We start from the raw sequence: 14,799 nt of genomic DNA on the forward strand, positions 1-14,799 counted from the left end.
TGAAAGGCCTTTTCTGAGGGTGTCCTTGAGGTATTACAACAAAATGGATTTCCCAGAGACCCATATATCAGTAATCTGAGGGCCAGATGAGAGTCCTATGGTACCCTCACATCCAATGCCAACCGTTTCTGCATTTTCTTGGGTTGAAAGTTGATCTCAGTGGGTAGAGGAAGCCCTGAAGTGTCTCCAGGGCTTTTGCCTTCCTTCCTAGAGTCTCTTGTGTCTCTCAAGTAACCTCGGAATGACTCTGAACTTTGGGCTATGGGCAGGCCTTTGTTAGAGTGAGCCTTGGTGAGTTTCAGGGGTTTCTTTTGTGACCTCTGCTGGTCTGGCCTCTGGCACCCTAGAATTCTGCCTTAAGAGAATCACTGGCAGGATTACAAGTAGCCCCTTGAGTCTGGGAGGTTGGCAGATAGGGAAGGGAAGGGAAGGAAGCAAGGGGATAATCACTGAGACTCTTGTGGCTCTTCCCTGTAGATTGAGGAAGTTGTGGAGGGGATTCTGGAACGGCTCAACTCACAACTGGAGCCCAACACAAAGGAGGAGACTGTGCGGGCCATGTGCTTGCTGGCCGGCAACAACACTCACACTGTCGTGCCTATGCTGCTCAACAAGACCCTGCCTTGGGATAGGTACCTCTCCTATGGCCTGGGAACACTTTTTCCAGCCCAGTAAACCCTTCCCTCTCTCAGCCCAAGCCCAACACAAAAATCACTGCACAGGGATGCTTTCTCTTGGACACCAATAAAACTTCACCTCTGTGTTCTCTGGTCAAGTCTAGACCCTGAGAACTGGCCCTTCATAGGCACAAGACCAGACTAGTCCTAGGAGCTTAGTCATCAGAGCCCATGACATAGCTGTCCTTGGGTCCTGCAGAACCAATCTGGCCCTGTGGAAGGCATTTGGCAACCAGCGAGAGACCACAATCAGTGTCCTGCAGCTGCTCATTGGCATCCTAGAAAGACTCCACTCCAAAGAGGAAACTAAGGAGATGGCCTTCCAGCCGGTGGCGGTCAGCATGAGCTGGGATGGGGGTGGGTGGGTAGGACTTACTCTTCTGGGACTTGGGTGTAGAGTTGAAGGTCAAGGGCTATAGAGTGGGAGCAGGTCTTAGAGAGGAGCAATCACTGATACTGTACATTCGAAGGGTGCCTGGGTGGCTCAGTCAGTTGAGCGTCTGGCTCTTGATTTCAGTTCAGGTCCTGGTCTCAGGGTCATGAGATTGAGCCCCACGTTGGGCTCTGCACTCTGCAGGGACTCTGCTTGGGATTCTCTCTCTCCCTCCCCCTCAGCCCCTCCTCCTGCTCATGCTCATTCTCTCTCTCTCTCTCTCACTCAAATAAATAGATAAATCTTTTTTAAAAATGCTATACTTTTGATTTGCACTTTAACCCTTTTTTCCACCTGTATACCTAAGAACTACATGATGTAGAGAGAACAGGGGTTGATCCCATTTTATGGACAAGGAAACTGATGTTTAGAGCTAAGCAACTTTCTCTGTCTCCTGATTCTAGGGCTTGCATTCCTTTTTTCCAGGACCTGGGGTATGGCATGAGGGTTGGAGGCAGAAGAGGTTTGGTTGCTAGGAGTGGACAAAGTAGTCCCCAAATCATTTTCTGCTAAAAAGTTAGAGTTGCTTTCCATTCTGTTTTTGATGTCAGGTGAGTGAAGAGAAAGCAGATTGCATGTGTGCAATCTCATTTCCCTAAGGAAGAGTGGTGGGCTTTCAGTCTTTGCGTGCTTCTTACAAGCCTGAGTCAGAGTGAGCTGTGCCCTTTGGGCAGTAATGGGGAAGGCAGGGTAGGACTCAGTGTATGGCCCATGGGACTATCTTATGTCTTCCCCCACTGTCTCCCAGGTGACATGTGCTTTGTATGAGATGCTGTCAGGGTCCCTGTGCCAGGAAGCTGTCCAGGAGCTCTACCCTCGGCTTTTGCTGGCTATACTGTGTCATCTCTACTGGGTGATTGAGCAAAATGTCCCTCAGAAGATGGTGGTCTACAGCAAGGAGGGGGGCCCAGGTAGCAAGAGCAAGCCCTTTGACCCCACTAGGTAAGCCTAACCCCCTCATGATGTACAGCTGAGACTAGCCAATTCCAGAGGGCCCTGGATGACCCATGTGCTAGAATATTCTCACATATTTTCAAGCTTTTCATTTCTCTTCTTGCATGCATGCTTCGGCTGATTCACGTTCATAACTGCACATGAAGAGATTCAAGTAGATTGTAGGTGGCAGGGTAAGCCCACATCTATATCAGTCTTTCCATGCAGTTGTGGCCGTTTGAGTCTCATTGACCTCTTGCTTGGCTTTGTCACTAGCTCTTGAACATGTCACAGCTGGGATTCCATTTTCTTTTCTTGAAAAGGGATTGGACTCCTAAATGTGTGGTTATCGTACTTTTTTTTTTTTTTAAACCTCAGGACATTCTATTTAAATGGAATCTTACGGGGACGCCTTGGTGGCTCAGTGGTTGAGTGTCTGCCTTTGACTCAGGGTGTGATCCCAGAGTCCCAGGATCAAGTCCCACATCAGGCTTCCTGCATGGAGCCTGCTTCTCCCTCTGCCTATGTCTCTGCCTCTCTCTCTCTCTCTCTCTGTGTCTCTCATGAATAAATAATCTTTTCAAACAAACAAACAAATAAATAAATGGAATCTTACATAAAACAAAAAGAAAACTAATAAGCAGAGACATTCTGATTAGATGGGTGCAGAGGTGAAGAGATATCCTAACCCCATTCTGTGCCCCCAAAAGCATATATGGAAAACTGCAGCACTGAGATCCCTCTATAGTCTTTTTCATAGGACTCTGTGGTTGGATGAGGGCCAGGGTTGAAGGATTGGATGGGTAACTGGAAATGGGCTTCTTCACAGATCCATGGATTTTTGTCAGCAGGAAAGCAGAACACAGTTACCAGAGCAGGTAACTGTCTCCTGGCTTCCCAGCGCAGGATGCAAATGAGGGCATAATGCATTGTCCATCCTTTTGTCCCTTTCTTTTCACAAACCCAATGGTGGTGACCTTCAGTTGTGCCCTGGAGGTAGTGAAGTTGGTGTTCTCAGCGGCTGCATATGATGGAGTGGTGGTCTATGGAGATCAGCATTGTTGCTGGGACCTTCTGTCCTGCCCCAGATTTTACTACATAGGGATCATGGACCTGACAAGGTGAGGCTATTTCCCCAGTAACCTTGGCACCACTCTAGTCCCCTTGCCCCAGTTTCCCAAGTCCCAGCCTTCAGCTGTCCCTTCCCCACCTCTCAGCCCCCTGGTCTCCTGATTCCTCAGCCCTTGTGTCTTCCCTGTTTCATGCACACTGGCCCTTGCCACCTCCACCCCAGCAACTCTTGGCTTCCTGTGTTCCACCCCAGTGGCATTGTGAAGACCTGTGAACCTGCCATCCTGCACCGAATCCTCAACCTTGTCAGAAGCCTCCTCTATAGCTCCAGCTATCATTGGAAAATCCTGGCCAGGGCCTTCTATGCACAGGTAAAGCCTGGGGAAAGGTCCACAGCCTGAACCATTCATTTCCTGGGCTGAGGAACATTTAACAGAAATGTTAACTAGCCCCCAAAAGAGGAAAGAATAAGACTAAGCCATTTAAAGTGGGGTTCCCTTCTCTGGCACTTCAAGTGCCTGGTTAAAGGAGGCAGGAAAGCCTGAGAAGGGGGCCAGTAACTCAACCTCCAGAATGATCCATGGATCCTAGCATCTGATTCAAAATTCTAACCTTATCAGCATTATCCTCTATCCTTCTATTAGGATATCATCTCTTCTTACCTTAGTCTCCACTCCAGGTGTACAGATCTGCCACTGTTTTCAACTGCACATACTCCTTACCTGAGTATGGGACCTGAGGGAGGGCAGAGGAGGGTACTGGGTACTCATAGCGTTTTCCCCATCCATAGCTGTAGTCTCCTTATACCCACAGCTCCTCTGGCACCGATCAGTGGCTCAGACTCTGGGGCAAGACTTGTTGGTCAATCTAATCAAGTGGGTCAAAGAGCCCAACCTCATTATGAAGGAAGTTGGGCTTCGTGGAATCAGTAACCTGGCACTGCACCCGGGACAAGTAAGAGTGGGGAGGAGCAAATGGGAATCAAATGTTAGTCCCTGAAGCATTTAATTTACCTTCCTTGGGACTCTTGGTTACCTTGGGTTTAGCATGTTCCCCAACCTCTCATTCTACAGCAGCAGAACATCTAGTTTGTAGACTTATACAGACTGGCCATCAGGCCTTCCAAACCCCATGAGCACCAGCCTTCTACTCCCCGGGCACATCCAGCCCCTGGATTGCACATTTCTGTTTTTTAGCCACCCTCTGTTTTCTCAAAGCCTTGTCCCCAGAGTGTTGCATGATCTCCAGGTGGTGAGTGATATCTGCCTTCTTCCAAACAGGCAGAATCTCTGAAGGGCCAGGTTCCATTCTTGAAAGACTTGCTGAAGAATGAGGCACGAGTGACAGTGCAGGCAGTAAAGAGCCTACGGAACATCATCTGTCATGGGAAGGGAGAGGACATCAAGGTGGTCTTTTGCAGCATCTCCAAGCAACTTTGTCCACTCATCAATGATGTATGGGCCTAACTCCCTAGGATCAGTTGGGAACAGTATGGGCTGAGGCTGAAGAGGAATCTTGGAAACTGAGTGGAGGGTACTGGGGCAGGGCTCTGGGACTACAGTGGAAGGCTGGAGTCCTGGAGGGGCAGCATAAAGGAGACTTGGCTACTTGAAGCCATGTATAGGATTGTCCCCAGTGCATTCCCTATTACAGACAGATCTAGAACACACTCATCTACCTACTCTCTCACCAGGAGCCACTGAAGGAAAAAAAATGACACACTGCTATGACAGCAGCACGTCTTCACTGCAGAAGAGTGGGGAGACAACTCACAACTCTACCCTGCTCTCAGACAACATAGGGACCCCAGCATGCTAGCAACCTTGTCAAAAGGCTCAGGAATCTCAACTGCCTAGAGCAATACCAATCCACTCCACGTCTTAGCCTCCCTACAGATCATAGAATTTTAGAGCTAAAAGAGACTTGACAGCAGACACGCATGCTTTCAATGCCCCTGTTCTGGCTTCTATAAGTCTTTAATTTTTGAATCTTGGATTTGAATTAGTTTTGTATTGGCCTCATATTCTGTGAGCCTGGACACTCTACGATGGCAGGGTCAATGTCTAACTCATGTATGTTTTTTATTTTTTTAATAAAGATTTTATTTATTTATTTATTTGAGGGGGGAGGGGCAGAGGGAGAAAAAGAAAGAGAATATTAAGCAGACTCCTCTCTGAGCACCCAGCTGGACTCAGGTTCAACTGAGTCCTGATCCCAACCCTGATTGAGATCATGGCCTGAGCCAAAATCAAGAGTCAGATGCTGGGACACCTGGGTGGCTCAGTGGTTGAGCATCTGCCTTTGGCTCAGGTCGTGATCCTGGCATCTGGGGATCGAGTCCCACATCAGGTTCCCTGCAGGGAGCCGGCTTCTCCCTCTGCCTGTGTCTCTGCCTCTCTCTCTGTGTCTCTCATGAATAAATAAATAAAATTAAAAAAAAAAAAGAGTCAGATGCTTAACTGACTGAGCCACCCAGGTGCTCCCTAATTCATCTATTTTTACGTGTTTTAAAATTCACCATGTATACTTAACAAAAGCCTAAATATCTTTATCCTCCACCCAAACAATATAAGGACCTTAGAATGCTTTAACTCTGGAGCACCTGGGTGGCTCAATCCATTGAGCATCTAACTCTTGGTTTTAGCTCCAGTCATGATTTCAGGGTTGTGGGATCATGCCCTATGTCTGACTCCATGCTCAGTGGGGAGTCGGCTTGAGATTCTCTCTCTTTCTCTGCTCTTCCCCCTACTCCTATGCTCTCTCTCTCAAATAAATAAATAAATACATCTTAAAAAAAAATGATTTAACTCTAATGACACCCTCCCATATTATAGGTTAACATTGTCTAGGATTTTAGTTCCACAGTTTCTTAAAATCCCCAGATTTGGTCTTTATGTCATTATTATCAGCATCATCCTTTTTATTGTTTTATACAGTCAATACTTATTTTGATTTACCCATATGTGTACAAATGTCTTTACCTTCCTTTCTTCTCACAGCTCACTCCTCTATTTCAGATTCATTTTTTTTTTTGTTCTTCCTTTGTGGTTTCTTCTACAAGGGTTTGTTAATAGGAAATACTCTCAATCTTTGTCTGGAAATGCCTTTATTTTGTCTCACATATGTCTTTAGCTTTGAGTAGTTTAGGAGGTGTTGGCATGGATTACCTTGGGTTTAGCCTGGTTGGGGTTCACTGAATTTCTTGAAATCTCTGTGTCTATGTCTTTCACCAAACTTGGAAAGTTTTTAATCATTATTTCTTCCAAGTTTTTTCAGCACTGTACTTTACTCCTTTTCTTTTAGGAATCTTATGATACAAATGTTTAGGCATTTATTGTTGTCCCATAGCTCCCAAGATTTTGTTCATTTTCAATCATTTTTTTCTTTTTTCTTTTTTTTTGTTCAGACTGGATACTTTTTGTAGCTATGCCTTCAAGTTCACTGTCTCTTTCCTCTGACATCTGTTTTGCCAACAAATGTACCCAGTATTGTATTTCTCAGTTCTAATGTTTCTTTTTTTTTAAATTTTTATTTATTTATGATAGTCACACACACACAGAGAGAGAGAGAGAGAGAGAGAGGCAGAGACATAGGCAGAGGGAGAAGCAGGTTCCATGCACCGGGAGCCTGATGTGGGATTCGATCCCAGGTCTCCAGGATCGTGCCCTGGGCCAAAGGCAGGCGCTAAACCGCTGCGCCACCCAGGGATCCCAGTTCTAATGTTTCTTTTTGATATATTGTTTCTTGATGGAAATTTTTATTTCTGTATTTATTTCAAGAGTATTCATTGTTACTTTTTTGAGCTTTGGGTCTTTACATGCTGAGTAATTTTAGACTGTATCATGACATTATGAATATTAAGTTATATGACTCTGGGTATCACTTAAATCCTATGGAGAATGTTGATATTATTGTGTTAGCAGGCAATTGACCTGTTTAACTTCAGGCTGCAAGTTCTGACTAGCCTTCTGCTTGTGTGGGCTGTGATTTCACTGTCAGTTTTGAACTCACAGTCTTTGCTATTCTGAGTTTGTGCCACCCAGTGGCCAAGCCTAGGATCTGAACCATTGTCTCTTCTATAGTTCAGTTTTCAAAGTCCATGGTATGTGGAGTGAGCACAGGAGTTCATAAACAACTTTACAGGGTCACTTCCCCTAGCTCCTCCCTCTCTGTGACTTCCTTGGTTTTATAGTTCTTTGGGCTCCCTTTTACCAGTTGTCTTGGGAAAAAAAGCTGGTATTTTAGTTACTCTGCAATGTCAGGCACTTCTGTGAACTGTGCCCACAATGGGGCCAAGTGGCATGAGGGCAGAGGAAATGAAGCAGTGGGTATTTGTCCATCCTCATGGGCCCTCAGCTCCATCAAATGGAGAGTAAGGTTCCCCTCCCTCAGAGTTTTGGCTTCCACAGACTCCCATGGGCTTGTTTTGGAACTGTGATATGAGAGAATAGAGGGAAGAAAAAGAGATGAGGGATTTCCTCACTCTCTTTTAGCATTTTGATTTCTCTTTCTGGCTCTTTGAGCATTAAGTAGAAGGCTTCTCAGGACGCCTGGGTGGTTCAGTGGTTGAGGCATCTGCCTTCGCCTTGGGTGTGATCCTGGGGTCCTGGGATCGAGTCCCACATCGAGTCTCATGTCGGGCTCGCTGCATGGAGCCTGATTCTCTCTCTGCCTGTGTCTCTGCCTCTCTCTGTGTCTCTCATGAATAAATAAAATAAAAAGTAGAAGTCTTCTCTTGGAGCTGTCTGTCTGTTGTGCTTGCTTCTCTGCTTCTGGTTGCCTTGTAGGCAGGCTAGGGAGACCAGCAGTTATGAACAGATGTGACCCTAGGTTATTGAGACCAGTGGCATTTGCCTTCCTGCACAGTAACTGGAGTGTCAGCAGCCTCTTTATCTTCGGCCTCTGGGGATCTCTTACTTTCTAAAAGCTCAGCTATGCATTAAAAAAAGTATCTTGTATATTTTATCTAGCATTTAAAGGTATTTATAGTGGTAAGATTGTCGGGCTATCTTTTCTTGCTATATTTCCATATTGCTAGAATGTAAAGTTGATTCATCAAGAAATAGGAAATTGTCATCATCTACACAATGACAACCTGGCAGAATGAAAGGAACACTGACCCAAATGAAGGCCATAGGATCTGGGTTCCCGGTACTGCTTTACCTCTCATTTAGTCATGGGAACTTGTATTTCTTGTATTATTTTTTGTATAATTTTATTTTTTGTATAATTTTATAATTTCTTGTATAATTTTCTTGTATTATTTTGTTGGTATATCTTTTTTTCTCTCTCCTTTCTGTTCTATTCTTTGGAACTTCTTTAGATTTTTTTTTTTTAAAGGTTTTATTTATTCATTCATGAAAGACGTAGAGAAAGAAGCAGAGACATAGGCAGAGGGTGAAGCAGGCTCCACGCAGGGAGCCTGATGTAGGACTCGATCCAGGGACTCCAGGATCACGCCCTGGCCCAAAGGCGGATGCTCAACCGCTGAGCCACCCAGGCGTCCCTGGAACTTCTTTAGATTTATTCTCTGTGTTTCTTAATTTTTCTTTTCTATTTCCCATCTCTTTGTCTACCTTGGAAGAATTCTGGGCTGAATCTCCTCTTACTTTAGATGTGGTTATTCTCTTATTCAGTCCACCTATTGAATTTTTATTTAATTCTTTTTTTTTTAAAAGATTTTATTTATTTATTCACAAGAAACACTGAGAGAGAGAGAGGCAGAGACACAGGCAGAGGGAGAAGCAGGCTCCATCCATGTAGGGAGCCTGATGTGGGACTTGATCCTGGGTCTCCAGGATCACGCCCTGAGCTGAAGGCGGTGCTAAACCTCTGAGCCACCCAGGCTGCCCCTAATTTTTTTTTATTTTTATTTTTATTTTATGAAGCAGGTCCCCTTTATTTTTTTCTTCTGGTTGAGAGTATGATATCTGAATATCTATTAGAATATTCTATAAGGACACTGCTTTACCTTTGCCTCTATTTATTTGTTTACTTATTTATTTATAATTTCAAAGTTTAGATTTCCAAGCACTTTTCAAAAATGTCCTCAATAACTTTTTTTTACATGATCTTCCTGAGGATCCAATTATACTTTCCCTAAAGTTTTGTTTTGATTATATTAATTGTGCCCTTGGAGGCTGCAGGGTTATTTTGTTTGTTTCTCTTGTGGCACTGATTTTCCTAAATGTTCAGTGAGTCTTGGCAGCGGGTTCCGGAAATTTTGCATACCAGCTCTTCACTGGCCCTCTGTGAAAGTAATTCCTGACTTCAGTAACTGTGGGGAAACAGCCAGAGATAGATGGACAGTTGGATGTGCCAATAGCCTGTCATTCAACTACAGGGCACCTTGCTCTTCCTGGGTCTTGCCAGACACCCAGGGCACCATCTTATCTCACTGGTCTAGATAGCACACTCCCTGCTCTATTGGGGTGATATGTTCCCCTACTGCTTGTTATCTAGTAAGGAGGATATTGGGAGGGCTGAGTGCAAGGAGAAGGTGGAAGGAGTTGAACTACAGCCCTGCTGTTGGTTTCCCAGCATCCCCTTCAGCTCCTTGTATTCACAGCTGTTAAGCTTGGAACATTCCCATAACATGTTCACCTTCTCCAGCAGTCTATTCTTGCCCACACTTTAGGCTGTAGTTTCAACTTTTTAAAAAAATATATTTTATTTATTTATTTGAGAGAGAGAGAGAACAGTGGGGAGCGGCAGAAAGAGAAGGAGAAGCAGGTTCCCTGCTAAGCAGGGAGCCTAATGCTGGGCTCAATCCCAGGACCCTGGGATCATGATCTGAGCCCAAGGCAGATGCTTAACCAACTGAGCCACCCAGGCATCCCTGTGGTTCTAACTTTAATTCTAATCCTGCATGCTCTTTGTCTTTCAGGGATACTCTAGTTTTCTCTGGTGGGGGGATACCATCTACTTCAGACCCATTGGATTTAAAAAATATATATTTCTACTATTTCTTTCAGGGATTTGGGGCAGGAAGGGATAACTGAAGCAATAGTCAATCATTGATCTTGAGCTAATCTGCCTGTGATAATTTTTAGTTAAAAGTACTAATACATTGAATGTCTCCATTTGGTTATTATGTTCACTGTGCAAAAAGTAAGAATGTATACATCCAATTTGTTAAATTGCTTCCCAAATCCTAAAATTTCAGCAACTATCTATGTCTCTGTTATTTGTTATTATGCCTAGCTCATGATAGCTACTCAGTAAACATTTGTTCAATTAATATATAATATACTTTTTATGATCATTGTTAATTAATACAAACTAATATAAATTAAGCAATTTTATTCACAGCATAATGAGGATGTGGATAAAATAACTAGATGTATTTTTTAAAATCTGGCATTCCTGAGCTAAATCCTTAGGAGAGAATTAAGTTAGAAGCTGTAGGTATGGTCCAGAGCAGATCTGAAGCTATAGTCTTGATTTCCCTAGCTCTGTGCCTTAATGAAGGGACTTGTTAGCTCTGGGGCTCTAAAGAGAATCACTCAGATACACAAACCATGTTGCCTTTACATTATGAAACACAATGGTGTTAGTGTACTTTGGACATGGAAGTGAGATGTGGGAGTATGGAAGCCAGGCCAGGCAGGGCCAGAGGGAAACCACAGCTGCCTCAGCTCCATTTTGCTCTTCATGGCAGGAGAGGGACCAGGTGAAGATCTCGGCCACCTCTGCCCTGAGCCACATGTTGCGTCACATTGACAAATTCAAGCCTAGACTCACCACCCGAAGAGAGATCTACACTTTTCTAGTCCCGCTGCTACTTAGCATTCAGGATAACAACACTGAAGTAGTCAAGGTACTGGTGACCTCTGTGCTACCAACCTCAGCCTGATTCATCCATCCCTCTTTGTGCTAGAGCATAGCCTTTCGCTTTTTCATGAGACCAGCCTTGGCTGTACATTTTACATCCACTTCCTTGTTGTCATCCTCCAGACTGGCTCTGAGCACTTTTACCTTCTCTCAGATGCCGTTGACTTTATCTTGATATGGTTCTGCTCTTGGAAACTATTTACATCCCATGTCATGAACAGGGTCCCATGTTGTGCCTAATCCCAGCTATGAACCCTCAACCAAGCCCCTTGGAAGGAAGCCAGCTTCGTGGTCTTCCACTTAGCCTCCTGGCCTGGCTCTGTAGAGCCATTGGAGTGAGCCTTTGGGGATTTCCTTCTCTCCATCCTGTAGGCCTGTGGAAGGGCCCTGACAGAGTGGACTAATGTGATTGGCTGGTCATCACTCACCCAGACATTCCGGCATATCACCCTCAGTGATCACATCCAGGTATTGGAAGAAACGTGCAAGTACCTGGTGAGTGAGAGTCTCTGAGAAGTCAGGCCACAATACTTATGTTAGGGACTCAAAGGCAGGCTAAGAGACTAAAGAGAGGAGGGTTGACAGAGGATACGTTCTTTCCAGTCCTTGATTCGCATTCTCAGTTATCAGCAAACTCTGAGAATGCACATTCATGTGTCTCAGTCTCTGCTTTCAGAGGCTAGGAAGGTCATGTGAGCATAGTAGATGGCAAAGGGACAGAGATTTTCTGGTTACAGTTGGTAGGAAAAGATGTAGGCAGGAGTCATCAGGGCTTTAGTCAGTAGTCATGGTATTAAGAGTCTGTGGCCCCTACGAAGTTGAGAACAGGGCAGGATCAGGAATCCTTGCTGAAAAGTAAGTAAGGGCTATACAAGTAGGTTAGAAACCAACAGACATTAGTAATTTTATTATTATGGATTTTAATGCTTATTGCTTTTCACAGATAGGACCCTTTTACAGTTTACAGAACACTTCCACATCCATTATCTCATTGGGGCCTTACAGTTATATAAATGAGGTTGAGCAGATTTCATTTCAGCTGTTACAGATGAGAAAACTGAAGCCAGTGTTAGGACCAGGATTCAACCCTGGCTCCACATGAATTATCTCTTCCCCATGTTGGTGTGAAGGAGCAAAATTCTCTTTGTGAACTTCTGGCTAGGTCTACCCTGTTGCTGGGGTGGGGGTGTCTGCAGCTATAGGTTCAAGCATTTTCAGCTGGCTGAAGACAGAACAGTGCTGCTTGTGGACACAGTAAGAGGGTTAGTAGTGTTCCCAAGACCCCTCACCCCAGATTCTGATCAGCACTACCCCTCTTCTTTGGCTTCACAGGTGAACACAAGCAAAACACAGCTTGTGGGCGATTTACTGTTCCAGAGCTTTGGCTTCCTGAAGAGCTCTCAGTCCTTTCTAAGGGCAGCTGCCATCAACTTCATAGGTAAGATGCTTCCTTCTAGCAACCCCCCGCCCTTCTCTTCAGCAGAGGAGCCCTCCTTGACCTTCTGCAAGGGCTAAGCCAGAACCATGGTACCATGAGGCGGGTCACCTCCTTCCCTAGCTCTAACCTGTTTAGAGAGGTTGTCCTGAGACCAGCCTTAAAGTCTGTGTTAGAAAGGCCAGAGGAGGAAGCGAAGGCTATGTGCCTCTGCCGCACTCAGTGTGGGTCCACCCACACTGTCTGCACTCTGCTTTGTGGAAAAGAGAACCATATACATTTGAGACGGTGAAAGCTATGGATTTTCAAAAATATTTTTGTTTTAAACTAGAATAGTAGCACAGTATATATTAATGTTAGAAAACCTAAAAAATTCTGATTGGCAAAAAGAGGAAAAGAAATAATGCCAGAAATTCTACCATTTGGCTTTAACCACTGCTAACATTCTAGAATTTTTCCCTGAGAATTTACGACACACACATACACACACAGTCATTTTAAAAACCATGAAGTTTGGTATACTGTTGTTTTCTCTTGCTGTATCACAAATACATGCCATTATGTGCCTTTCAGCATTGTTTTTAATCCACTTATGGGTAGACTTATGGAACTATTTAACCCTTGCTTTTGAATATTGAGACTGTTATTTATTTATTTTTTTAAAAGTAAGCCACTTCATCTTTTGCTTTTATAAGCAGGCATGTAGTCGTTAAATCTCTACATGCCATCATGATTATTTTAAGATAAATTTCTTAATAAGTAGAATTGCTAGGCCCAAAGAGTATGCAAAATTTAAAGGATTTTGGTGTTCAAACTGCCCTCTAAAAAAGTTTGAATCATGGGTCACCTGGGTGGCAGAGTCAGATGAGCATCCAACTCTTGGTTTTGGTTCAGGTCTGATTTCAGGGTTGTGAGATTGAGCTCCACATTGGGCTCCACGCTCAGCATGAAGTCTGCTTATGTTTCTCTCTCCTTCTGCCCCTCTCCCTTGCATGCTCTCTCTTTCTGAAATAAATAAAATAAATCTTAAAAAAAGGTTTGAGAGACACCTGGGTGGCTCAGTGGCTGAGCATCTGCCTTTGGCTCGGGTCATGGTCCCAGGTTCTGGGATGGAGTCCTGCACTGGGTTGCCTGCAGGGAGCCTACTTCTCCCTCTGCCTCTCTCTATGTCGCTCATGAATAAATAAATAAAATCTTTAAAAAAAAAAAAGTTTGAATTGTTTTCCATTGTTACTAGTACTACATGCAAGTATCCATTTTGCAGATATTTGCCAACCCTGTGTAATATTTTAAAAATCATTACCAATTTGATAACAAAGAGTAGTTTTTGTTGTTCTGATTAATATTTTTTTATCAGAAGTGAGGTTAAATATTTTTTCCTATGTTTATTGGCAATGCATATTTTAGTTTTGCAAATTAATTGCCTCAAGCCCTTTGTCCATTTTTCTCTTGGTGTGGGAACCCCATGGAGTTTGACACCCTGGGTTCATGCCCTACCTGTCACCTGCCAACAACATTTTTCCGGGTCACAGCTGCTCCAAGGGTTGTTCTTTCACCAGAACACTGACACATAGTCTACAAGGCATCTCATGGAAACACTTACTGCTAGAACTGGTCTACAAGCTTCCTTGTTTGCTACAGAGGGGGTAATGGTGGCCCAAAAGTTCAGGAATTCTAGAGTGACTTTGAATCTGTCCTATCTTCAGCATTAACAGTTAAGAAGCTAAACATGAGTCAAATACATGAGGATGACGTGGAGCTATTACAGAATGGTGAGTCTGCGCCTTGTACCTGAGTTCTGGGCATGGGGCATGGGGCAAGAGAGAAAGGAGGAGCAGGGGATTCCTTAAGAACATGTTTTGTTACTTCAAATAAAGCATATTTTTACTATTATAAGTGTTATAATATAAAATATTATATATATATAATACACATAAAAGTAGAAAATAGAGCACCTGCCTTGATCAGTAGGAGGAAGGTGTGACCTTTTGATCTTTGGGTCATGAGTTTGGGTGTAGAGATCACTTTAGAAATGTTCTAGTCAGTCAGCATTTATCATGTGTGGTCAACTGCTAGCACTAATGGTGTTCAAGGGAGACACACCCTGTCCCCTGAAGAATTTGGAGTTTTGTCTTCTTTTTTATTGTAGTAAAATATTTTAAAATGAATTTGTATTTACAGAAGAAATACATGAATATATTCTGTTTGCAAAAAAATAGAAATATTACTGATAAGGATAAAGTTTTAGTTTTTATGGTAAAGTTCTATTCACCCCCAAGTCTGGCTTCTCTCCTCACTTCCCCTGTCTATTTGCTATGTAGTCATGTATTCTTTTGTTGTGTACACATAGAATATATATGTTATATATGATAAATTATTATATACCATAGATATTTAGATATAGATATAGATATATA

General features: G+C 43.6%; 1 protein-coding gene and 1 long non-coding RNA gene across 21 annotated transcripts in view; one reads left to right on the forward strand and one right to left on the reverse strand.

The window, feature by feature from the left end:
* LOC144297415 (maestro heat-like repeat-containing protein family member 1) overlaps positions 1 to 14,799 on the forward strand; it is a 72,131-nt gene that overhangs the window by 50,963 nt on the left and 6,369 nt on the right. For 13 of the 18 annotated variants that reach the window (XM_077871471.1, XM_077871477.1, XM_077871466.1 and 10 more), the window contains 11 exons: positions 478 to 632; positions 877 to 1,012; positions 1,859 to 2,052; positions 3,027 to 3,164; positions 3,338 to 3,485; positions 3,928 to 4,068; positions 4,395 to 4,568; positions 10,775 to 10,933; positions 11,320 to 11,442; positions 12,280 to 12,385; positions 14,089 to 14,154. In XM_077871471.1, the coding sequence (XP_077727597.1) occupies positions 478 to 632; positions 877 to 1,012; positions 1,859 to 2,052; positions 3,027 to 3,164; positions 3,338 to 3,485; positions 3,928 to 4,068; positions 4,395 to 4,568; positions 10,775 to 10,933; positions 11,320 to 11,442; positions 12,280 to 12,385; positions 14,089 to 14,154 (1,540 nt within the window). Of the gene's footprint in view, positions 1 to 477; positions 633 to 876; positions 1,013 to 1,858; positions 2,053 to 3,026; positions 3,165 to 3,337; positions 3,486 to 3,927; positions 4,069 to 4,394; positions 4,648 to 10,774; positions 10,934 to 11,319; positions 11,443 to 12,279; positions 12,386 to 14,088; positions 14,155 to 14,799 lie in introns of those variants that run through there. The other 5 variants (XM_077871470.1, XM_077871468.1, XM_077871476.1 and 2 more) reach the window with 5 other exon arrangements.
* Positions 1 to 14,799, reverse strand: part of LOC144297430 (uncharacterized) — a 51,135-nt gene that overhangs the window by 20,656 nt on the left and 15,680 nt on the right. The gene's annotated exons all lie outside the window — the stretch shown is intronic.

This window comes from Canis aureus, chromosome 25 (assembly GCF_053574225.1).
Source record: "Canis aureus isolate CA01 chromosome 25, VMU_Caureus_v.1.0, whole genome shotgun sequence".
NCBI lineage: Eukaryota > Metazoa > Chordata > Mammalia > Carnivora > Canidae > Canis > Canis aureus.